We start from the raw sequence: 24,647 nt of genomic DNA on the forward strand, positions 1-24,647 counted from the left end.
AGTCCCCCCTTTCTGAATTAGCAGCCTGGTGATCCAGCTATAAGGCTGCAACTGCTTCTGCCTGGGGAGTAAGAGGCTCAAAGAGCTGGGAAATCCCCACTCTATCCCCACTCAGTGCAAGGCTTTGGGAAAGGCTCTGAGAGTCAGGGCCTCCAGTGTAATCAGGCGGGGGTGGGAGTCAATTGTTGTCAAGGTGACTGTTCAGCGCCTATCATTTAGTTGGACCTCTCAACCCAGGCTTTCCACACTTTGTAGCCTGTTTTTGCAGGGAAGAAGAGGCACTAGTCTCTGCTTACGACTAGTGTAGTATAGACCTTATTATCTGCCAAGTCCTTCTTGTTAGCGTTTATCCCTAAATATGGAGGCTCTATTAATCAGAAGTTGCCCCCGCCCCTTTAGCAAGAGGCACTAAAAAATATCATGCCTCTTGTCTTGGAACGCTGAATTGAGAGAGATCTTATCAATTAGAACCGAGGGTGCGCAGATTTCATGGGTTAAGCTAATTTCAGTGATTGGGTCGCAGCTGTGCTTCCGAAGGTATTTTAGGCTGCCTGCGCGCTCCCCTCCCCCAACGCTTGATTGTTAGCTTGAATGGCTGGGTGAGGTGCCCCGCCCACGGAGAGAATCTCCCAAGCCTCTCCCGCTCGCCCCGCCGCTGGCGGCTGGACCGCACCAGGCGCAGGATAATGGAGCCCCCTGGGTGTGCGGGCCAGCAGGGCGCCCTGGGCGCGTGGAATGCCCAAGGCACGCGCGTGAATGGGGCGCTCCGGGCACCGGTGGCCGGCGACCCCCACTCACAGTGTGCGGGCTGCTGGGAACGTCAGCGGTGCTCAACCGGACCCAGGCGCGCGCGCGCGGCTGCTCGCGGTGGCTCGCGGCGGCGGCGGCTCGTGGCGGCCGCTCGCAGCGGCCGCTCGCAGCGGCCGCTCGCGGGGGCTCGCAGCGGTGGCGGCTCGCGTCGGCCGCTCGCGGCGGCTCGCGGTTCCCAAGTATATGGGCTGACTCACCACAGGCGCACTTCCTTGCGGTTTGAAAGAATGTCCCTGTGGTAGATTCCTCCACACCCTCTTCTCTCAGATTCAAGTGATAACAGTCCTTTCGCTATCAGTTTGTGTGGAACTCCGGAATGCTCCGAGGATAAATTTTTCTGTTTCTAGTTGATAAATTTGTTGTGATTTAGGGGAGAGCTGTCGGACGCGCTGCTCACGGTGCCATTTCCGTGACGTCACTCGATTTTTACTTTTAGAAATGTACAAGATAAAAAAAAAAAAAATGTTTTGAGCAGTACAGAGGATATATAGTGAAAGGAAGTCTCCCTTCCACATTCTTGTCCTCCTCATAGGCAACCACTGTATCTTTTCTTATGTATCCTCCCTATTGTGTCTATAAACAGTCTGTCACTAATTTAGTGGCTTAAAACAAGCCTAATTTATTATCTTACAGTTCTGGAGATATGTCTGAAACAGGTCTCGCTGAACTAAAATCAAGGTATCTGCAGAGTTGTGTTCCTTTTTGGAGACTCAGAGAATTGATTTTCTTGCCTTTTCCAACTTCTAGAGCAGGCGTCCCCAAAATTTTTACACAGGGGGCCAGTTCACTGACCCTCAGACCATTGGAGGGCCAGACTATAAAAAAAACTATGAACAAATCCCTATGCACACTGCACATATCTTATTATAAAGTAAAAAAACAAAATGGGAACAAATACAATATTTAAAATAAATAACAAGTAAATTTAAATCAACAAACTGACCAGTATTTCAATGGGAACTATGGGCCTGCTCTTGGCTAATGAGATGGTCAATGTGCTCTTCTCACTGACCACCAATGAAAGAGGTGCCCCTTCCGGAAGTGAGGCGGGGGCCGGATAAATGGCCTCAGGGGGCCGCATGCGGCCCGCGGGCCATAGTTTGGGGACCCCTGTTCTAGAGGCTGCCCACATTCCTTGTCTCATAGGATCTTCCATCTCCAAACCAGCAGTCTTTCTCACATTTCATCAATGTGACACTGACTCCCTCTTTCACTTATAAGGGCCCTTGTGATTACACTGGCCATCCTGGATAATCCAAGATAATCTTCTCATCTCAGAGATAGCAGATGAGCAACCTTAATTCTATCTGCAACCTTCATTCACCTTTGCTGAGTCCTTTGACATATTCACAGGTTCCAAGACTTAGAATGTGGACGTCATTATTCTGCCTACTACACTGGCAGAGATATTTTATAAATGTTTTATTTTCCTTTCTGTTTTGAATAGTTAATACTTGCACACAGTACAAAATTAGAAGAGTTTTCAGTGAAAAGTCTTACTCTCACTCCTCATCTCTGACCCAAGTATTGTCTAGTTTCCTCACTGTATCGTTACTACTTTTTCCCTTGAAATTAATGACTAGTCTGTGGGGAGATACTTTTGAGATCATGCAGATATCCTGCTTCTCATTAAAATTTCCCCCTGGGGGGAAAAAAATTCCCCCTGGACTCAGCATCTATTAATGGTTCTTTCCTGAACCAATCTTTATATGATGGTTGGAAAATGCGTATTTTATAGCTTTCCCAACCCTAGCACTCAGTTTACAATGATCAGTTAGCACCTGGGATCCTAGTTAGCATCCCAGTTATCATCTGACTGCTTGTGATAACCCGTTTTATTGTTTTCTGGTTTATCCTTCCTGTGTTTTTCTTGTTTTCCCTTCCTACACAAAAGAGGTAGCCTACTATATATGCTATTTGCAGTTCACTTTTTTTAATTAACCCTATTTCTTGGAAGTCACTCAGTATTATTTCACAAAGATCTTCCTCATTCTTGTTTACAACTGCGTAATACTCCATTCTGTGTATGTGCTATATATCCTGTGTTTGAACATTGAGGTTCCCAATATTTTGCAATTTCAAATCATGATATAATTAATAACCTCTTATATGTATACTAGAAAGCCCGGTGGTCATACGAAATGACCGCTGTTCTAGATATTATAAATTGTAATTAAAATGATTTGTGCAGAGGTGTCTGCTAATTCAAACTGAATTACCAAGGGCAGGCAGCGAGGACGCCCCTTTGTTTAGTGCCCCACGGGGTTTCCCCCTTCTACTTGCTTAATTGCTTAAAGTAGAGTGCAATGAAGGAAACCACTGGCAGTACATTTCTTAAGAGCCACTGCTAGCTCAATAAATAAAGGTGATTTAAATAATAAAATGTTAATTCACATGTCAAAGATCTCTTGGTACACAACATTTCTTGTGTAGATCTTTCCATCATTTTTAAGCTCGCCTTGCAGAGGACCATCAATTATTTTTAATTTTACGTTCGTTCTTTCACGAACTCTTGAACAGGCAACATAAAGTTGACCGTGTCCAAATGCAGGCTCAGGTAAAAAAATGCCAACACGCTTAAGCGTTTGGCCCTGAGACTTATTGATGGTCATAGCAAAGGCAAGTTTTATAGGAAATTGTCTACGTCTCAATTGAAACGGCAACCCTGTTTGAGATGGAGCCAAATCAATTCTTGGAATGACATGTATTTCACCTTTAGAGGAGCCAGTCAAAGACTTAGCTATTGTGACATTATTTTTCAATTGGAGAACCTCTAGTCTTATACCATTGCAAAGACCCCTTCTGTTAAGATTTCTTAACAGCATAATAATTGCTCCAATCTTTAACCTCAATTTGTGAGGTGGCATGCCAGAAGGCGGGACTATTTGAATGCCGTGGCAACTTCACCCCATTGGCTAGTACAGTTACGCAAGCAACCAATAAGCTATCGGCAACAAACAGACACTTAAGCGCATATAATAAAGATTTTGGGGTGGTTGGAGGTGTGTCTTTACTATAAAGGTCAAAGGTTAAATGCATATATCCTTCAGTTAGATAATTATTAATTTCTCCTTAATAGAAATTGTTCCATTTTGCATTTCCACTGGCAATGTTTGAAAGTGCCTGTTTTCTCACAGCATCTCCAAGAGTATATTGCCAAACTTTTGGATTTTTGCAGTCTTATAGGTAAGACATAGTTTTAGTTGGATTCTCTTGTTATGAGTGAAGTTGAACATCATTTTATATATTTAAGAGCTATTTTTTTTTTCCTGAAGTGGGAAGCGGGGGGTGGCAGACAGACTCCGGCATGTGCCCAACTAGGATCCACCCAGCATTCCCACTAGGGTGCAATGCTCAGCCCATCTCGGGCATTGCTCCACTGCAACCAGAGCCATTCTAGTGCCTGAGGTGGAGGCTATGGAGCCATCCTCAGTGCCTGGGCCAACTTTGCTCCAATGGAGCCTTGGCTGCAGGAGGGGAAGAGAGAGATAGAGAGGAAGGAGAGGGGGAAGGGTGGAGAAGCAGATGGGTGCTTCTCCTGTGTGCCGTGGCCGGGAATCAAACCCAGAACTTCCACATGCCAAGCCAACACTCTACCACTGAGCCAACCAGCCAGGACCTTAAGAGCCATTTTATAATCTCCTTTTGCAGTCATGACTTTTGCCCATTCTTCTAGGACTTTCAGTCTTAGGCTTTTTTCTTGATTTTTAAAAGTTTTTTTACATGTTAAGGGTATTGGCTATCTGTGATATATATTACAAATATTTTCTTTCACTTTGGATTGATATGATTTTTAACACTTCTCATGTAATCCTAATACACAGTTAGGATTGAGAACCACTAGGATAGTTTAAAATGTGCAAATTGGAACTGTTATTTAAAGAAGAACTCATACAGGAAGAAAGGGACAGTGCTGAGGACTCAGCCATGGTTGTCACCCATAACTTGAGAAGAAGAAGGAACAGAAATCAGCCAAGGAAGCAAAGTCATAGATACTGTATATAATGGAAATCAAGGTAGAAATGAATCAAAAGGAGGCAGGATTGGCCAGCAGCATTGATTACCGCACCCACGGGGAAAAGGAAGCTGAAGGTGCTGGATGTGGTAATGAGGTCCGTACCCTTACCTCCAAACACCAGTTCCTCCGTTTGTTCAGGCCGAGAGAAGATTCTCCTGATCTCTGAGTGATTTTCTCCACTAGTGTTGCCACGGATGACAGGAGGCCTCTTCTGACATACAAATTGAAGGAACACAGCCTAGTTGCATCATAACCAGGGCATAATTATTCAGCTGGCAAATATTTATTAAACTCTTGTGAGTGCCAGGTACTGTTCTGGGCATGGCATGTCACAACAAAGACCTCATTTTTTTAAAAAATATTTTTATTTATTTATTCATTTTAGAGAGGAGAGAGAGAAGGGGGAAAGAGAGAGAGAGAGAGAGAGAGAGAGAGAGAGAAAGGTGGGAGGAGCAGGAAGCGTCAACTCCTATATGTGCCTTGACCAGGCAGGTCCAGGGTTTCAAACTGGCGACCTCAGTGTTTCCAGGTAGACGCTTTATCCACTGCACCACCACAGAGCAAGCCCGAAGACCTCATTTTTGTATTTTTCTGAAGTTGGAAACGGGAGGCAGTCAGACAGACTCCTGCATGTGCCCAACCGGGATCCACCTGGCATGCCCACCAGGGGGCGATGCTCTGCCCATCTGAGGCGTTGCTCTGTTGCAACCAGAGCCATTCTAGTGCCTGAGGCAGAGGCCACAGAGCCGTCCCCAGTGCCCGGGCCAACTTTGCTCCAGTGGAGCCTCGGCTGCGGGAGGGGAAGAGAGAGACAGAGAGGAAGGAGAGGGGGAAGGGTGGAGAGCAGATGGGCGCTTCTCCTGTGTGCCCTGGCTGGGAATCGAACCTAGGACTCCTGAACGCCAGGCCAGCGCTCTACCACTAAGCCAATTGGCCAGGGCCCGAAGACCTCATTTTTAATTTGTGCTTTTCTCTCACCACTTTCTATAAAATTGGAGTTTACCTTTACCCATGTCTGTTTATGTAGTTTGTGATGCAGCAGCAACTCTGAGACAAACATGGTAAAGTCCTTAGAATTAGGTAGGGAAAAACACTCTCATTAGCATCAGCAAGAAGCTCTAGGTGAAAAATGGTCCTCTTGGTATGAACTACACTTCCTGTCTTTCCTCCTAATCTCTTCACTACTCTTCCACTTTTATGTTTGGTGACTGTTGCCTGGTGGCTGTGGTTGGGCTTATAGGAAAAAATGTTAATTGAAAGAGTCCTTATTGGCAGTGTTTCTGGTTGTTTTTTTTTTATTTAAAAAAAGCAACAGCCTGACCTGCGGTGGTACAATGGGTAAAAGCGTTGACCTGGAACGCTGAGGTTGCTGGTTCAAAACCCTGGGCTTGCCTCATCAAGGCACGTATGGGAGTTGATGCTTCCTGCTCCTCCCCCCCTTCTCTCTCTTGGCTTCTCTCTCTAAAATGAATAAATAAAATCTTTAAAATAATAAATTTTTTAAAAAAGCAGCTGTTTTATGAGGGAGATGAGCAATTCCTTCAACCTTGATTGGGGTTGAAAAGAAGACATCAGATGAAGGTTCCTGTGCCCAGACTGTTTGTAGCCTGTGACGTTTAATATCATAGTTAAAGTTACTTGCTTTCCACTCCTGCTTATCTCTGTACTGGGAAATGCAATTAGCAAAAATATTTTATTGGTTTCTATTTCTGCAAGTGTTCTCAAAGCCAACTGTAAGAAAGACCTCCTGTCCTCCTTAAGAGCCAAGTGAAAGTCTGTGTATGTTAGTATTACAATAAGCCTGGCTCAGCCACCACTTTAATGTATTTCTCATCCAAGCCGAAGGCTTTTGTAGCTTTGGGAATAGACATGTGAGTGGAAGCATAAGCCATCTCTTGGTAACCTCTCTTCTCTGCTATGGACATTAGGCTGTTGGTCAACAGAAGCTTAAACATCTGGTCAGCTCAGTCCTTTGGGGTGGTTGGTGTTTTATAGACAACCCATCAAGATTGATTGGCCTTATAACTGAATTAGCCAGATGTGTGGACATTGTGTGCCCTTTCCTCAGCCTCTCTTCAATGTTGTTAGATGGAAGCAGACTGAGATTAGCATATTTGAAGATGATGTGTTTTTAGTGCATGAACAAAAGCTGTCGCCTTCTGCAGACACTGTGGCTCTGCCCCAGACATCAGCAGTGTAATTATGACTGCTAAATTGAGCCCAGACCCCAAGCTCGGCTGCCTTGGTCTCAGCTGTCATTTGCAGGATGGGGAGGAGTGTGCCAAATCCAGCGACCCAGGCTCTTATTATAGTCCACTTTGATTCTGCTTTGTCCAGAGCCTTTCCCTTGCTGCTGACAATTGCTCCCAGTTGCTTTCTGGTCACAGAGCCTCCTGCCACCTCCGGGGATAATCTGTGCCAGATAGTGGGGAGAGGGAAAGATGGGGCTGGCATCCTGAAAGCCCATGACTTCCAGGAAACTTGCCCAAAATGAAACTGAGCTGACTCTTGCCTATGTCACATACTATTCAGATCATTACCCCTCATCTAGAAAACCCTTACCTTAGATTTACCTTGAACAGAAATCCTTAACAAGAGTTTTTGCTTTTGCCCTTTTCTCCACCTAATTCTGTATGTGAAGTGTCTTTGAACATTCATTTCCATGCTTTTGTACCACTTTTCTACCCAGGCTGGCCTGCATATTTGTCTTAGAACAAACCAGGAATTTTCATGTCTCCAATACTCTTCTGATGCTTAATGGTGTAAACATCTCATACTCGATGTATCTAAACCCAGCCCTCTCAGACTTTCTTCCATGTTCCCTGTTTGGTCAAAGGCATCGTCGTCTGTGGTCATCCAAACAAGAACACATTATAAGCAAGTCTGTTGACTTTGCTTTCACTTTCCACTAAGCCCATCTGTCTTAGAATTTTCTCTTAAGTCAATCCTCTCACCTCTTTCCCTACTACAGAAGGAGACCGAACCTCAGACTTTATCACTCTCATCTTGACTAGTGTGAATGGCCTTCTTGTTGGTCTTCCTATTGCCAGGCTCTCCTTCAGACCAGCCTCTAGCCTGCAAAACCCTGTCATTCTGTTTATAAACCATCCACAGTTCCCAGTGCCTATATAATGAGCCCAGATGACTTACCCAGCATGCACGTTTCTGCAGCCCACCGTGACTCTTCTGCCACTCTTTCTCCAAGTGGCCCTGGGGAGACATGAACTGTCTGTGCTTAGGCCTACTTAACTTCTCACTCCCTTGCCTGGAGTATTTCCTGCCTCCAAGCCTTTGCTCATTCCTTTTTCTCTCCCTGGGATGCCCTTTCCCCACTTCTCCTTTTACTTAGTCTTCAAGAGCCAACTCATTTATATCTCCTTTGTGTAACTTGCCTTGGTTTGCCCACATAAAGAATCACTTCTCGCCTGACCAGGTGGTGGTGCAGTGGACAGAGCATCAGTCTGGGATGAGGAAGACCCAGGTTCGAGACCCCAAGGTCACCAACTTGAGCCCAAGGTTGCTGGCTTGAGCAAGGAGTCACTTGGTCTGCTGTAGCCCCCCAGTCAAGGCACATATGAGAAATCAATGAACAACTAAGGAACCACAACGAAGAACTGATGTTTCTCATCTCGCTCCCTTCCTGTCTGTCCCTATCTGTCCCTCTCTCTGACTTTCTCTGTCTCTGCCACACACACACACAAAAAAATCACTTCTCACTGTTTACCCACAGCAATTTTGAGAGACTATTTTATTGTTTTAAAGATTACAACTGAAGCTTCAAAAAAACTGAGCTTAATATGTGTCTCCTCTTCACACCCTCTTCCACCTGCTCCTCTGATTCTGCCGCTAGTAGCTCTGGCCAGGTTTCTAACTTGTGGAAGGCCACACCAGTCTCCTTTCTGTCAATTAGGTGGGGTGGCTGGCTCTCTACCCAGGACCCCATTTCTGCACATATATCATTGGTGAGAAGCACTGTAGAAAGGAATGCTTAATAATGGTAAATATAGTAAAATAACAATAGCTATCATTTATTGAGTTTTTATATGTATCAAGCTCTGCACTACAGCTTTTATGTCTTCTGATACTTAAAATAACTCTGAGTTTGATATTCTTATTACCTGCATAAACAAATGCACTAGACTGTTAAGTAACTTGCCCAAGTTCTACTTCTATTAAGTAGCAGAGCTGTTGTGGTATATCTGTGATTATATGATCTCAAGAGCAGAATTCCAGTTGGTGTCCCCAGAGACTACAGAGGGTCTAGCACAACATAGGTGCTCTGGAATGTTGGTTGGTTGATAGAATGAATGAATGAATCAGTGTTCTTCCACTGAAGTTGCCTTCAGGCTTAAGAGGGACTGGCTGCGCATCTGCAGCTTATGTCAAGAAAAATGGACTTTTGTCTCATCTCCTAATGCCCAGCTGTATACAGACATGTTCCCTCCCACTCAGTAACAAACTGCCTGGAACTCTTTCCTGGCTCATATTTACAAGAGAATGTGATAAATTCTGTATTGATCTCTCCTGTTCCACTGTAAATTTTGCAAAAGATGATTAAATAGAGCAATAGAGTCTGCAGGCATTGTGGCTCAATATGTTGTGGAGTGGCGTATCGACCTCCTCCATCCAAAGGCAGCCAGCGCCTATCCGTGCTGCCCCAGACCAGTAATTAAAATCCTGTGAGACTGGGATTTAAAATCCAATCATATCCCTGAATCAAGCCTTCTAGACTCCCCATGTGACGAGTGCAATAATGTAACGGCAGGAGCATGTTTATGTCTGTGCTGAAGCAGTCCCCATAGGGTGGGTAAGAAATGGAGAGTTGGGAAGCTCTGCTGGCTAAATCACTTCACCCTGACACCACAGCCACTCGTTTATGTACCTACAGATTGTCTTACAAGTCCCAGCCAAAGACCAAATTTAAACTGTAAGAGCAAAATGTCATGCATAAAAAATCACAAATTGTGTTTCAGTCTACACTTCTAGTCCTACAGCCAGTAGTTGGTTAAACATGTAACTGGACCTTAATTAAATTCTTTATGGCCATTAGTAGCCAAATATTGTTTGAATTTCCACAGGAGCTCTTTGATGTAACTTAAACTGATGCCAGCCTTCCCTGCGCTAAGGCCTGTAATTAAGGTACCAGATACTCCCGAAATAAACTTCTCCATCTCTCAGCAGGATCAGGATCTTCCTTGGGAGTAGGACAGTGTCTTATTATTTGCTTTTGAATTTCTAGCACCTAGCATGGTGCCAGATGCATAGAATGATCTCAAAAAGCATCTCTGAATGAATGAACAAACACAAATTAACAATCTTGAAAAAATCTCTAAATTGATGTGTGAGCAGCAGGCCTGCCAAGTGGTCGTCCACTCAATGCTTGAATATTTCCAGTGCTGGGCAACTCATTTGTTACTGAGGTTGCTCAGATTCTATCTTTGGATGTTCTGATGGTTAAAAACTTCTTACATTCAGCCAAAATCTGTTTCTAAGGGTCTTAATTTTATCATTGAACTTATATAGAATGAATCTAATCCCTATTCCACACAATGGCCCTTAAAGTACCTGAAAATGCAGTCATGTTCTCCTGTTCTATCTTTTCTCCAGCCTAAACCTTCAGTTCCTTAAACCATTATTCTCATATAGCTCTAAACTCTTTTCTTTTTTGATCATTCTTCCCATAACAATCTTCACTTTGTCTCTCACAAAACCCAGACTTCCCATTTATCACCATTAATTTTCATCTCATTTGTTTCAACTCTTAATGTCAGTCTTCCACCAGGTATATTTGGTACCCTTCCCACCTTAATCTGACGCCTGCAGATCTGATGAACAGACCATCAGTGTGATTGTCTGTGTCAGGGATAAACAAGCTAAACAGGACCAGGCTTATTTGTTGCCCCTAGAGACTTCAGGTCACCTCTGATCTGTCAGTCACTGCACCCTGCCATCCTTCATACCTCCTCAGCCCCAGGTCTGATTATTCCACTAGTCACTTACTAACCCTCCGCACTGTCCTGACATCTAGCTCACCTTTCTCCATCGTGTTTTCAGAGTTGTCCTGAGATACCCCATCAAATGTCTGATAAAGTCCACCTTTTCCCTCACTACACCTGATTGAGAAAACAGGTAATCCTGGTAAACAAAGGGAATGAGTTTAGTCTGGCATGACTTGGTTTCTGTGAACCCATCCTGATGCCTACTGATGCTTAGCCATTGTCACCATTTCCTTTTCTAGGCATCACAAAGCCTCTTTGGTAATGCTCTGATTCTGGAGATAAGTCACATACATACAATAAGTATATGATCAGGTAAATGTTTTAGGGGTTCAAAGGAGGAAGTGATCCATACATGTGGGCAGGTCTAGGAAAATTTGAAGGTAGGGGAATTGGAACTGGGTTTTGCAGAATGTGGGGCCTGAGTGGTGGGCAAAGGGGAGTTTGACACCATTGAAGAGAACAGGAACCGTGTAGTGTACCTCAGTCCTTCAGGTCAGCACTGGAACTGAACGCTTGCAGGTAGAGCCCAGGACAGTGCACATGGATTGGCAGAGCCCTGGACTGGAAGGCCTGGGTTCTAGTTCATGCTCTCCCACAGTTTCTGTGACCTTAGGCTTTAACCTTCCCTTCCCCAGGCTTCTCCAGTCTCTTCTATCTTAGTGCTTGCTTCTGCTCTTCTCCAGCTAATGCTATGATTTCCCATCTCCTCAACTACAGATGTGTGGCTCCCTTGTGGTGTTGGGGTCATCATCCTTATCTTCTTGGCTCCCTACACCACACTGTATTGTCATTGTTTGTCCCTCTCTGTCTCCCACCAGTCTGGATTCTGCTCAAGGGCAAGAAACAGTCTGATTCTACAGTGTGACCTGCCCCTCGACCAGCTCCAGTGCTTGGGTTTTAATGGAATGACTCGATCCAGCCACGAGGCAGTATCTCTCTGTTCTGTAGACTTTAGAAATCCACCTACCTGAAGGCAATGATCCTACCCTACTATGTACATTGGAGAGTTAGGACTTCTGGACGACCTGGGAAGTCAGTATATGTGAATCATGATTCACTTGGCCCCCAGACAGGGAAGCCCTGATGGGAGGAAAAAGAGCCCCATTTTTGTATCCTTTATACAAGGCTTTTTATTCCAAGCCTACCTCTAGAAATACCCTCGTCTTGGCTTTGGAGTATCTGCATACCCTAGAAGGTAAGATAAAAGATTATTTTTTCTCTTTTTGAGTCATTAAGCCTTTGGAAGTTAGCATTGTGTAGTGAAAAACCAGACCTGGCTTTTTTAAAAAAAACAAGCAACTTTTTTTTAAAGATTTTTGTTTATTGATATTAGAGAGAGGAGAGAAGGTGGGGGAGGACTGGGAAGTGTCACCTCATAGTTGTTGCTTCTTGTATGTGCCTTGACTGTTCAAGCCCACGGCTTTGAATCAGCGACTTCAGCATTCCAGGCCAATGCTTTATCAAACACTGTGCTACCACCAGTCAAGCAAACAAGCAACTTTTTATTATGTAAAATTTCAAACATCTACAAAAAATAAAATAATATATCCTTTATGAAGTACTCAATGTTTTGAGCAATGTCCTGACATGGCCAAGGTTGTGGGTTTGATCCCCAGTCAGGGCATGTGCAAGAATCAACCAATGAGTCTGGCCTGTGGTGGTGCAGTAGATAAAGTGTCAACCTGGAATGCTGAGATCCCAGATTCAAAACTTTGGGCTTGCCCTGTCAAAGCGCATATGACAAGCAGCAAGCAATGAACAACTAAAGTGAAGCAACTATGAGTTGATATTTTTCACTCCCTCTTCTTCCTCTCTCTGTAAAATCAATAAATCTTAAAAAAAAAAAAAAATCAACCAGTGAATGCATAGATGGGTGGAACAGCAGGCCGATGTTTCTCCCTCTCCCACTCTCCCCCTCCCCCTCCCCTCTCTCCCCTCTTCCCCTCCTTCCTCTCCTCCTCCCTTCTCTCCCCCTTTCCCCTCTCTTCTGTCTCTCTCTTTCCCTCTCTCCCTCTCTCCCCTTCTCCCTCTCTCCCTCTATTTCCTCTCCCCATCTCCCTCTCCCCTCTCTTTCCTTCTCTCCCCCTCTTTTTCTTTCTCCCTTCCTCTTTTTAAAAAAAACAACAAATCAATAAAAAAAAAATCTTAAAAAGAGAATATTATAAATAAATCCCTGCTTTAAATCCCTGCTTTACTACTTATTTTCTGTGTGACCATGGGCAAATTATTTCAGGTCTCTGAGCCTCTGTTTTCTCAGAATCTTTGTGTAATGAATAATTCAGACACTGTATAAAAGCCTTATACCCAGCAAATGTTAGCCCATCTCCTTTCACTTTGCTCTTCCCCTAGACTCACTTAAATCATCTGTAAAATGGAAAAAATAATACCTTTCCTGCTTTGTTCACCAATAATTAAGAATTAAATACAGGGAAGCAGTTGGCACAGGGTATGGCACGTAAAGTGCCCAGGTGGTTATGGGGAGGCATGACTTAGTGCAGGTGCACATATGCCTGTGTGTGCATATGTTGAGATTATTCAGTGGTATGGTCTATGGGAGATGTTCAAGATAAGCTGTCAGAACACTGAGCTGTATTCCCAGTTCTGCTGAGCTTCCTGCAGCATGGTGGACAGGGTTCTTCTCCCTCACTTTCAGGTTCCAGGAGCACAGAGGAAAATGAGTTCATCTCTGACCTGAGCAGCTACATACAGACTAACAGGGATGGACTCCCAGGAAAGGGAGGGAGCATGGAGGACAACAAGAGCCCAAGGACAGATGGAGAATACTGAGAGTTGGAGGGCAAGGGAGGCTTCTCAGAGAAGGCCCCTGAAGAATTAGGTAATCAGAAAGACAAGAGGTAGGGTTCCAGGCATGAGGAGTGTCCCAAACAACAGTGTGGGGACAGGGCAGGTGCATGGCTTATCTGATGAGGTGGGTCATTGTCTCTCTCTCTCTCTCTGTTTCCTTGATGAGAGCTCACAACCAAAAAGAACACTCACTCCACACACATCTCTCATCATGGGAAAGAGTTCCCTTATATTCAACAAAAACTTCTAGTTGGAGATGATAAGTAGACTGTTGAAATAGGGAAAATCAGGATGAAGGTGGTAAAAGAGCTAGCAGTCAGTCCCTGGATGGTTGTCTCAGTGGTAGAGCATCGACCCAGCATGTGCAAGTCCCAGGTTTGATTCCTAGTCAGGGCACACAGGAGAAGTGATCATCTACTTCTCCTCCCCTCCCCCTCCGTTTCCCCATTCTCTTTCTTCTCTCTCATCTCTTCTCCCAAAGCCATGGCTCAATTGATTCAAGCATGTTGGCCCCCGTGTGCTGAGGATGGCTCTGCAGAGCCTTTGCCTCAGGCACTGAAAATAGCTTGGTTGTGAGCATGGGCCCCAGATGGGCAAAGCATTGGCCCCAGACGGGGGTCACCAGGTGGATACTGGTCAGGGCACATGCAGGAGTTTGTCTCTCTATCTCCCCTCCTCTCACTTAAATAGAAAAAAAAAAAAGCTAGCAGTCAGAAATGGAGAGTGAATGTAAAAGTTGTTACAAAGAACATTGAACTGCCCATACAAGTCTTTTTTCAATCATTTTTGAGCTTTTTGTGTGTGTGTGTGACAGAGACAGAGAGAGGGACAGATAGAGACAGACAGGAAGGGAGAGAGATGAGAAGCATCAGTTCTTCGTTGTGGCACTTTAGTAGTTCATTGATTGCTTTCTCATATGTGCCTTGACCGGGAGCTACAGCAGACCAAGTGATCCCTTGCTTGAGCCAGCGACCTTGGGCTCAAGCTGGTGAGCCTTGCTCAAACCAGATGAGCCCGCGCTCAAACTGGCGACCTCGGGGTTTTAAACCTGGGTCCTCCACGTCCCAGTCTGAGCTCTGTCCACTGTGCCACCGCCTGGTCAGGCTCATTTTTGAGCTTTTTATCCAATCCAGACAAAACCCCTAGAGGTAGGAAGGGCAGCAGTCATTGCCACCATAGACATGAAGCAAGTACCGCAAATGATACAGCCAGGGAGTAGTGACCCCCACCTACGCCGGCTCTCTGCCCAGTGCTCATTTACACGATTGGGACCCCGCTGCATGTAGGGAAGGGTGAGTCTGGAAACTGCAGTGATGAGAGACCTGAATCACTGGAAGGCCAGAATGGCTGATAGAACTGTTGGGTGGGGGTACAGAATGGGTGAGGAACTGACAAAGTTGTAGAGGGTGAGCATGTCAATATTATTGATAATAATAGCCTAGCATATTTGTATAGGGCAGTTACTATTTGTTTTTTCTTTTTAAAGCCCTTTTATACACATTATCTTCTTTGATGTTCACAGAGGTAGACAGAGGGGCTGGATGGGATGGTGTCAAGGTAGGAGGAAGTAACAAACCTCTCCCCTGCCCCACCCTCAGTGATAAGCTGTTCCTACCAGCCTGAATCCTACCCTCCCACACACCCTAATTTCATCACTTTCCCCAAGATAGGCAAGTGAGCCTCTCAACCACTTCCCACCCGCAGAGCATCGATAATGTTAGGGCCTGACCTGACCTGATCTGCCACCCTGGCAGAGAGGTAGCTAGGACCAATAAAGATACTGTGGACTGGACTTGTAGGAAGTAAAGGGGCTTGGTCACACACTTGCTATCTGAAGGCTCTTGCAGAGCAGAAAGAATAGCCATGTTGTGTGGCCTCAGAAGATAACACCTATAAGAAGTCCATTGGTTTGGTAAATGTTATTGAATACCTGTTATGTGCCAGGCCCTGTGCTGGGTGACAAAGATATAGCAGTGGATCAGACATGATCTCTAACTTCTAAGAGCCCTAAGTCTCGGTTGGAGACAGACCTGTAATGCAGCATGATTAGTGCAGTAAGGTAAAAGAAGGGTTCTTGGGAGCACAAAGGATGGTACCAAACCTGGGATGGGAGGGAGACAATGAAGCTTTCCCAGAGAAGAAGCCTGAACTGGGTCTTAAAAGATGAACAGGTATTTACTTGCAGGAAAACCTTGGTGGGAGTGGCATTGGAGAGAGGTTGGGACTCATATGAAAAGAATGTGCCCCTACTTTAGTGGGGGAAACCCTGTGAAGGACCATGAGCTTGAGACTGGATTCTGGGCACGTTCTGGGAAGCCAGAGTGACCACCTGTTTTGGACATAGCAGAGGAGAGTCATTTCTTAGGGAGTTGGGAGAACTCATTATGAAGGTCTTTTTTTCTCTCAGAAAGTCAATGATTGTGTCAAATCAAAGGCAGGTGCTAGGCCAAAGAGGAGCAGTGGCCTTCCTGGGCCCTGGTGGGCCAGGCCTTCTTTCTCGCCAGCACCATCTTCACTTCTTTACCTATCCTGGGTGACAAGACCCAAGCCAGCCACCCTAGCAACCAGGACCAGCCCGTGACCACCCACCCCCACCCTACCCTCCTGGCCCCAGCCCTATTGACAGATCCCCCAGAATCTGAAGGAATTCAAGACAAATGGTTAAGAGGATGGAGTTAATAAAATTTGAAAAATTGAGGCCTGTCACTCCACTAAACTTTTTTCAATACCACTGACAGAAACATATTTCCCCAATGAGTGACCTTCCACAGCTGTAGCAGGCAGGCACAGCCGCAGCAGTGCTGCCAGGAAACCAGTCTGCTATTTATCAAATATTATAAGCTGGGACATACTAATCTGGAGCAGGGAGAGGAGGGGAAGGGGTCCTGCACTATAATGCCTGGGGTGCTCCAGGTGTTGGCCCTAGCCCCAGACAGCCAGTGGGAGGTGACAAATGGCCTGCGATTAACACTCCCCACCTCCGTACAGCCCTCTCTCTTGCTCCCAGAGGCCTGACCCTCTAGACCAGCTGCTTGGCCTGGAGGGGCCCTAGGTGGGAGGCAAGGGGAGGTCAGGCCAGGGCATGGGCTATCCTGATGCCCCCAGAGAGGTCAGGCTGGTGAGGCCCAATGTGTTTATTTATTGGAGTGTAATAGTTTGTGGCTGTTGGTCGTGAAGGTGAAATCGATCCGTTGTAGAAGTCAGGTTCTATCAATTATTACAGCAATTAGTCAAGTCAGAGCATCAGAGCAAGGGTGTGGGGGTGGGGGGCTAATATTAGAGGACATTAGCCATGGTGCCCCTGCCTCAGCCTTTCTAAGGTGGAAGTTGATGCACTACCCTGAGGCTCCAGAACCTTGGGGAACTCTACTGGCTTCATCCCGCAGAGGTGGCTGAGGTGGGGCCTGAAGAGAGCCTTCTGAGATGGAGACAAGTCCAGCACTACTTTAAAAGGCATCCCTGTGCTGGCTGGTCTAGCTACAGAGATGTCCTACCTGTCCCCATCCCATTCTTTATGAGAAGTGACATGACTCCTACTAGAAATTACTCAGTGGCCAATGTTTATGGCACACATTATTCATTCTGTAAGCAAATATAGATCACTGACAGCACTTGTTTGAAGCAGTTAATCTCACCCTCCATGCTCCCACTGTCTTCCTCTCTCACCTGGTCTTTCTCTTCCCTCTCCCCTTCTCTTTCCCATCTTTTTCTTTCTTCCTTATCCATTTCTCTTCTTCTCTTTATTCCTCTTTTCTTTCCCTTCTAGAGGTCTCTCCCTGATCACCTCTTCACTTCAGCCCATATCTAGTTAGTGGCAGAGCTGCCCTTGAGGCTGCCAAAGATACCCTCCTTACTAGGAAAGTTATACTTTATCCTGTAAGCAGTGAAAAGCCACTGAAGGATTTTCCAGCTGGGCTGTGGCATGGCTACCCTGATGGGAGTGTGGAGAATTGGAGTGAAGGAAATCTGGGGTAGGTTTGATTCCTGGTCCAAGGAAATAACCAGCTTTGAACCTTCAGCTACTTTACTTAGTTCACTGCACCCAGTTTCTATGTCTCTAGCATGGGAATTTCAATTTCTAGCCTTCAGGTTGGTTGTTAGAATTAATTGATATAATCTTAATATACAGAGCACAGTGCCTAGCATAGAGTAAGTGCTTAGTAAATAAGCACTGGCTGTCATCACCACTTCTAGATATATATCCAAAAGACATGGAAACATGCATCCACATAAAGACTTGTACACAGATGTTCATAGCAGCTTTCCTAATAGCTAGAAGGGGGAAACAACCCACATGCCCATCAGCTGATGAATGAATGAACAAAATTTGGTATATCCACACAATGGAATATTATTCTGTCATAAAAAGTAATGATATACATACTACATTCATGTAGTAGCATGAATAACATATGCTACAACATGGATAAACCTTGAAAACATTATGCTAACTGAAAGAAGCTGGACACAAATGGCCACATATTGTATGATTCCATTAATATGAAATGTCAAATATAGGCAAATCTATAGAAACGAAAGCAGACCATGGCTGCTGGGGTTAGGGGTAGAGGCAGGGGGTAGTCTCTGATAACAGTTATGGGGTTTCTTTTTTTTTTTAGTTCAGACGGGGACAAACAGACAGGAAGGGAGAGAGATGAGAAGCATCAATTCTTCATTGTGGCACCTTAGTCTCCTTAGTAGTTCATTGATTGCTTTCTTATATGTGCCTTGACCCGGAGGCTTCAGCAAAGCAAGCGACCCCTTGCTCAAGCCAGAGACCTTGGACTCAAGCCAGGGACCTTGGGCTTCAAGCCAGTGACCTTTAGGCTCAAGCCAATGACCCCATACTCAAGCTGAATGAACCTGCGCTTAAGCCAGCAACCATATGGTTTTGAACCTGGGTCCTCAGCATCCCAGGCTGGCTCTATCTACTGTTCCACCACCTGGTCAGGCATGGGGTTTCTTTTTGAGATAATGAAAATGAATTAGATAGTGATAATGGCCCTATGACATTGTTAATATATTTAAAACCATTGAATTGTGTACTTTAAAAGGTATGTGGGCCCTGGCCGGTTGGCTCAGTGGTAAAGTGTCGGCCTGGCATGCAGGAGTCCCGGGTTCGATTCCCAGCCAGGGCACACAGGAGAAGTGCCCATCTGCTTCTCCACCCCTACCCCTCTCCTTCCTCTCTGTCTCTCTCTTCCCCTCCCTCAACCAAGACTCCATTGGAGCAAAGTTGGCCCAGACGCTGAGGATGGCTCCATGGCCTCTGCCTCAGGCACTAGAATGGCTCTGGTTGCAACAGAGCAACGCCCCAGATGGGCAGAGCATCGCCCCCTAGTGGGCATGCCGGGTGGATCCTGGTCGGTTGGGCGCATGCGGGAGTCTGTCTGACTGCCTCCCCATTTCCAACTTCAGAAAAATACAAATAAAAAAAGTATGTGAATTAACATAAATTTAAAATTATATACATTAATATTTTATAGCAAATTCCTATTAGAAAATAGGATTGTATATAAAAGCATGATTTTTATTATTAATAATAAGTTTCCTTGGACTGGATCCTATTTCCTTCTCTCTGCCCCTCTCCCCTCCTCCCACACCTCTCCCTCTAGAGCCCAGGCAGACAGCCACATGTAAATGCTTGCTATTGCTGATAAGCCTACAGGCCTTTAAGAAGCAGAGAGCTTCTATAGGAATGGTTTTCTATTATGATATAAATGTTTCCACAGTCTGGGATTGAGAAATGCTGACTTTTATTGCCCATCAACAAACAATGCTGGACCCACTGACGCAGGCTTGCATATGAATTTGGTGTCCCCAGCTAGCCAGTTACATCGTTATGGCAGAGACTGAGTTTTAACCCTTCTTTATTTCTAGACAACACTTCCCTAGCAAGAAAGATCAAGGAATGTTCCGTTTAACACATAGTTCTTGAATATCAAGAACTGTGTTCAAGGCATAGCTTTCTCATGTTTCTCTCTTCCTGCCTTGAGAGGGTGCCTTTGGAGCAGGGCCAGGTCTGATTTTGCTGTGTCTCAAACCCTACTCATTTAAGGTTTGCCAAATTGACTAAAATGGACGTGTTTTTAAGAGGACGGTGAGGCCTGACTGGGTAGTGGCGCAGTGGATAGAGCATTGGACTGGGATGCAGAGGACCCAGGTTCGAGACCCCAAGGTCGCCAGCTTGAGCGCAGGCTCATCTGGCTTACGCAAAGCTCACCAACTTGAGCACAAGGTCGCTGGCTCGAGCAAGGGGTCACTCAGTCTGCTGTAGCCCCCTGGTCAAAGCACATATGAGAAAGCAATCAACAAACAACTAAGGTTCCTCAAAGAAGAATTGATGCTTCTCATCTCTCTCCCTTCCTGTCTGTCCCTCTCTCTGACTCACTTTGTCTCTGTCACAAAATAAATAAATGAAAAAAAATTAAAAAGAAAAGAGGACAGTTATGTGCTCAGACCTGGGCTTTGGAAAAGAGACTCTGACAGTATGGGGGTCAGAGTAGCCTTTCCTCCATCACTGCCATGCCTTTGCACACAGTAAACACTTTATACGGGCTCGTCAGCTGCTGGCACTTAAAAGGGAGAAGGTAGATACATGGCCCCATAAAAAAAAGGCCCCTCCTTTTTGTCATACATAAAGTTTTTTGTCATCAAATCACAGGAACTAATGACGGGAGGAAAGCCTGCCCACATGCACACACTCCACAGTAAGTAGTAAGAGCCTGGAACAACGGCTGGCACAGCTGGGGGGGGGGGGCGTGACCACGCCCTTCCAGAGGACCAGCTGACTCTCACAGGCAGGAAATGTCAGAAAGAAGCATTGAGAGAGCGTGGGTCAGAGAGCAAAAAGAAAGGGGTCTTTTTATTGTTATTTGGGACATTCTGTGCTTTAGATGGAACCCTTTTATATGATTTTTATGAATGAATATTCATCTGTATGCACATGAATTGGATAACAGAAGTATTTTAATAACATGCATTGGTGTTGGGGTATAGTAATTTATGTGTTTGGTACATTTGTTAACATATTCAGCTTGTGTATTTGTGTAGAGTACACCTGTGTGTGTAACATATCTATGTGTGTGGTCGTGTGTGTAGTACGTTTCTGCACGTGTGTGCATGCATGTTTGGTAGCCCCAGTACGCTGACATCTGTCAGAGAGGACTAAGAACTCTCCTCTCAGAGTAACTTGACATATTTTTCCCACCATTTTACGGTCTCTTAGGTTTTTGTTGCTCTACATTTCTTGGGCATTCCTATCACTAAAATCAGGGTCCATGCCACCTCTGAAGGAAGGCTGAGGTCCCACTGATTGCTCACAGAGCATCTGACAACCTCTCTTTCTCTTCCTCCTGCCAGGAGCCAACCCCCTACAGAGGAATGAAATGGGGCACACACCCATGGATTATGCCCGAGAAGGGGAAGTGATGAAGCTTCTAAGGACTTCTGAGGCCAAGGTAAAGCTCAGAAAGGAGAAGGCCTGTGGGCATCCTATGAGGCTTTTAATCTTTCACTCATTAAATTATGTCAGGCTTCACATTTCCCCTTAGGTGATTATTGTCTGTTTAAAACAAATCCAACCCCAAGTCTCATCAAGAATAGGAAACTGTTCCTGTCGTGACCAGGAAGAAGCCTGGGCCACCTTTTGCTTCTGAGGATTAACCTTCAAATTTAATTTTTAAGGTGATGGGTTGTCTAGCTCCTCTTCATAGAGGGGGGCTAGTGAGACAAAATTTTTAGCCCAGGTACTATTTTCCCCAGGCCTCATGGATTCTGTAGCCTCATCAGCCAATCCTTTCCTATCACCACTGCTTTAGAACCATTCCCCTGTCCACATGCATTCCAGAGAACCTGGTATATGGTCTGAGCCCCCCAGAACTCTTCATATTAATTTGATATTCTCACTCAAACTTCTGAACAGAGCTACCTCCTGCTCCTCCCAGCCACCGAACTGTAACGCGGCTACTTGGCAGAATCCAAGAACTCCAATCACTAATCTCAGGGCTGGCAGGGACCACAGAAATCAGCAAGTCCAATGATGGGAAGTCATACCAAAGCCAAACTAAATAAATCAGAGGAAAATAGAGCTGTTCTGGTTGAAGGAGAAGTGGACCTATTCCTTCCCTGGCCTGTCTCTTTTCTACTGAGTAAGCCGCCTTGGAGACTCTGCTGTGGAGCAAACATTTTAAGTCTCTGAAATCAAATGACTCATTCTACCTCTAGGGAAACTGAAGCCCAGGGGTATGATATGGCTTGCCTTGGGTCCTAGAGTAAGTTAACATCTAAACAGAAACTAATAGACTAGAACAAAGTAAGTTTAGTGGCAGGATGACCTGGAAGACCTGGTTTCTTACATTTTTCCAGCATCATGGAGTCTCTTGTTGACAAATTGGCTGAAGTGCCATGAGATGATTCAGTGTAGCAGGTCCCACCTAGTGGCAAATATTCTCTGTGTTTTGAGTAAGAGCACTAGGTCACTGGACTGAGACAGACAGAATGTGTGTTGTGATCCTAGCTCAAGTACTTCCTGACTTGGTGACCTTGGGCTTGCACATTCTCTCACTAAAGCTCAGTTTACTTCTGTGAAATGAAAACATTGGAGTAAATAGTTTCTAAGGTTTCATTCAATATACAATTGTCTGTGTCTCAGACAAGATAAACATATTATGCTGTTGCAACAACCCCAAATTTCAGTTGTCTAAAACAACCAACATTTATTTTTGCCTCATGCTGCATGTTCATTGTGGGTCATGGGGATGGGGGGCCCTGCTCATTACAGGGACTCAGGGACTCAAGGGCAGAGCAGCCACTCTATAGAATGTTGCTGGTTGTTGCCAGAGGGAAAGAATTTTCTGGAAGATCTTGCATCTACAGTAATGCTTAGCCTGGAAGTAGGACCCTCTACTTCCACTCACAACCCACTGGATATACTAACCCATGTTCCTGCCCAATCACAGGGAAACCAAGAGTGAACCTACCTGTGACTAGAAGGGGGAGAACTGGAAATATTTGGTAACTAGCATTAACCACAGTTTGTCTCTTTGGGATCCTTAGTAACCATCTTGCGATGTTTCCTCCAGAGAAGGGGAGCAGTTAGGAAGATGGACTGGCTTTCACAGCACATTCCAAGGGGCACTTGGGATCAGCAAAGAGCAAAAATTCCCCAAAGCAAACGTTTCCCTTCTTTCGTTCAGATCTCCCACCCCTGGGAGCAGCCCTGAGAGTCACGTCAGCTTTCCCATGTGCCTTGAGGAAATCCCTAAGCATGTTTCACATAGCCTTGGGGACTGCATCCCAGTCATCATTTCCCCTTGCAGGCCTAATTATTGTCCCCTGAGAGCAAGCACTGCACTTGGCCAAGAGTACAACTGGTTTGTCAGGTGACGTGACATAGGGCAGGCTCTGGTCTAGTCCTGTAAAGGAAGAGAACAGGCCTCTTAGTGGCAGCATAGGTGGAGGGGTTAGTGCTGCTGAGGGACCCTTAACAAACTGGCTGCTCAAGAACTGGCTTGATGTTAGCCACAAGGTTTGTGTCTTGAGTTAAGAAATAGCAGTTACATTCCTCTGCTAATCAGACCCTTCTGGAACAAGGAGGCCAATGCAGACATTATCTTCTGAGTAGACTGAGCTCTTAGAATCTGTGCTGAGGAGGACAGTAAGGGGACGAGAGGAACTGAGCCCTGAGAAAAGGCTGAAGGCAATAAGTTCATCTGGCCCAGAGAGGAGAGACAGCACGTAAGCACAGGAATGGCTATGAGTGGGAGGAGAGGAGATTCATTCAGTTGCAAAGTTAGGACAGAGCCAAGCTTAATGGCTGGCGGCTATGAGGAGGAGCTCCCTCGCAGAGCTGTCATTGTACAGTGCAAGGGGCTGCCCGGAGAGGCTGGACAATCACTTAGAGCCAGCTCTCAACTGGAAGACTGTTTCTCTTTATCCTTCTCTGTACTTGATCCCTTTATCCACTCTGGACTTCCTATATCTGCAATGTCCAACTGTCTGCTCAGCATCTATCTCTACCCGGTTGTTGTGCCGTCCATCAGGTGCTAACCAGCTGAACTGCCCCTCCACTCTCCCTGGGTATCAGCAGTATTGGTTTCTCTCAGTTGCTTAGCATCTATGGTCCCCCATTCTTTGTGCTCTGTTTTTTTCCTCCAAGCTGCAAAAACTACCTCTTCAAATTTGTGAGGCAATTTCTGGGGAAGAGCACTGCTTTAGACCTGGGTTCTGTCTTCCTGTGCCGGAAAGTAAGCAGCAGCTGCTCCTGTGTTAAAGCCCTGTGTCAGTCCTGGAGGGTGCCAAGGCTTCAGCTCGAGACTTCATCTCCGGGCTCTTTGTCTACATGTGGCGGGTTAACACCACTATGATTTTATCTTACTCCTATCTGTCCAGCATCCTCTGCCGCCCAGCTCAGCCTCTTCCACCTTCACCTCCCACTCTATATTCAAATATGTGCTCATAACAGTAAATTTGTAATTATAAAAGTCATCTGTCCCATCATAGGAAATTAGGAAAGTAAAATAAGAGAATTAAATAATTTAGTGCATATTTATAAATGACATCTTTGTGCCAGGTCTGGGCTATGTGGGAAGAAGACAGATGGTGAAACACTGAAGGAGCTCACAGTCTGACAAGGAGACAGGCGAGTGAACCGTGACACCACTGAGTCATCGTCCCAGGAAAGCTCTGGGACTGTGAAAACACAGAGGTGGCTTCTGATCCTCCCTGGGAGATCAAGGAAGGCTTCCTGGAAGAGATGTCAACTAGTTGAATCTCTGCCTATGTATAACCACTATTAATATTTTTAATTATAATAATAGTAAATACCATTTAGTTAGTATATCCAGGCACTATGCCAAGTACTCTTATTCTAAAGCAAATCTATGAAGCAGTTCCTATTGCCATTTTACAGATGGGAAACTGAAGCTGAAGCAAGCAAGCAGATGATTTACAGAAAATCAAGTTGTTTCAAGTAACTATTGAGATAGAAATCAGAGATTTTCCTCTTATGATAC

General features: G+C 45.3%; 1 protein-coding gene across 1 annotated transcript in view; it reads left to right on the plus strand.

The window, feature by feature from the left end:
• Positions 1 to 24,647, plus strand: part of CLPB (ClpB family mitochondrial disaggregase) — a 187,643-nt gene that overhangs the window by 122,002 nt on the left and 40,994 nt on the right. Inside the window, exon 6 of the mRNA XM_066250604.1 lies at positions 20,995 to 21,092. Within this exon, the coding sequence (XP_066106701.1) occupies positions 20,995 to 21,092 (98 nt within the window). The remainder of the gene's footprint in view (positions 1 to 20,994; positions 21,093 to 24,647) is intronic.

Source organism: Saccopteryx bilineata, chromosome 1 (genome assembly GCF_036850765.1).
Source record: "Saccopteryx bilineata isolate mSacBil1 chromosome 1, mSacBil1_pri_phased_curated, whole genome shotgun sequence".
In the NCBI taxonomy this organism is placed as follows: Eukaryota; Metazoa; Chordata; class Mammalia; order Chiroptera; family Emballonuridae; genus Saccopteryx; species Saccopteryx bilineata.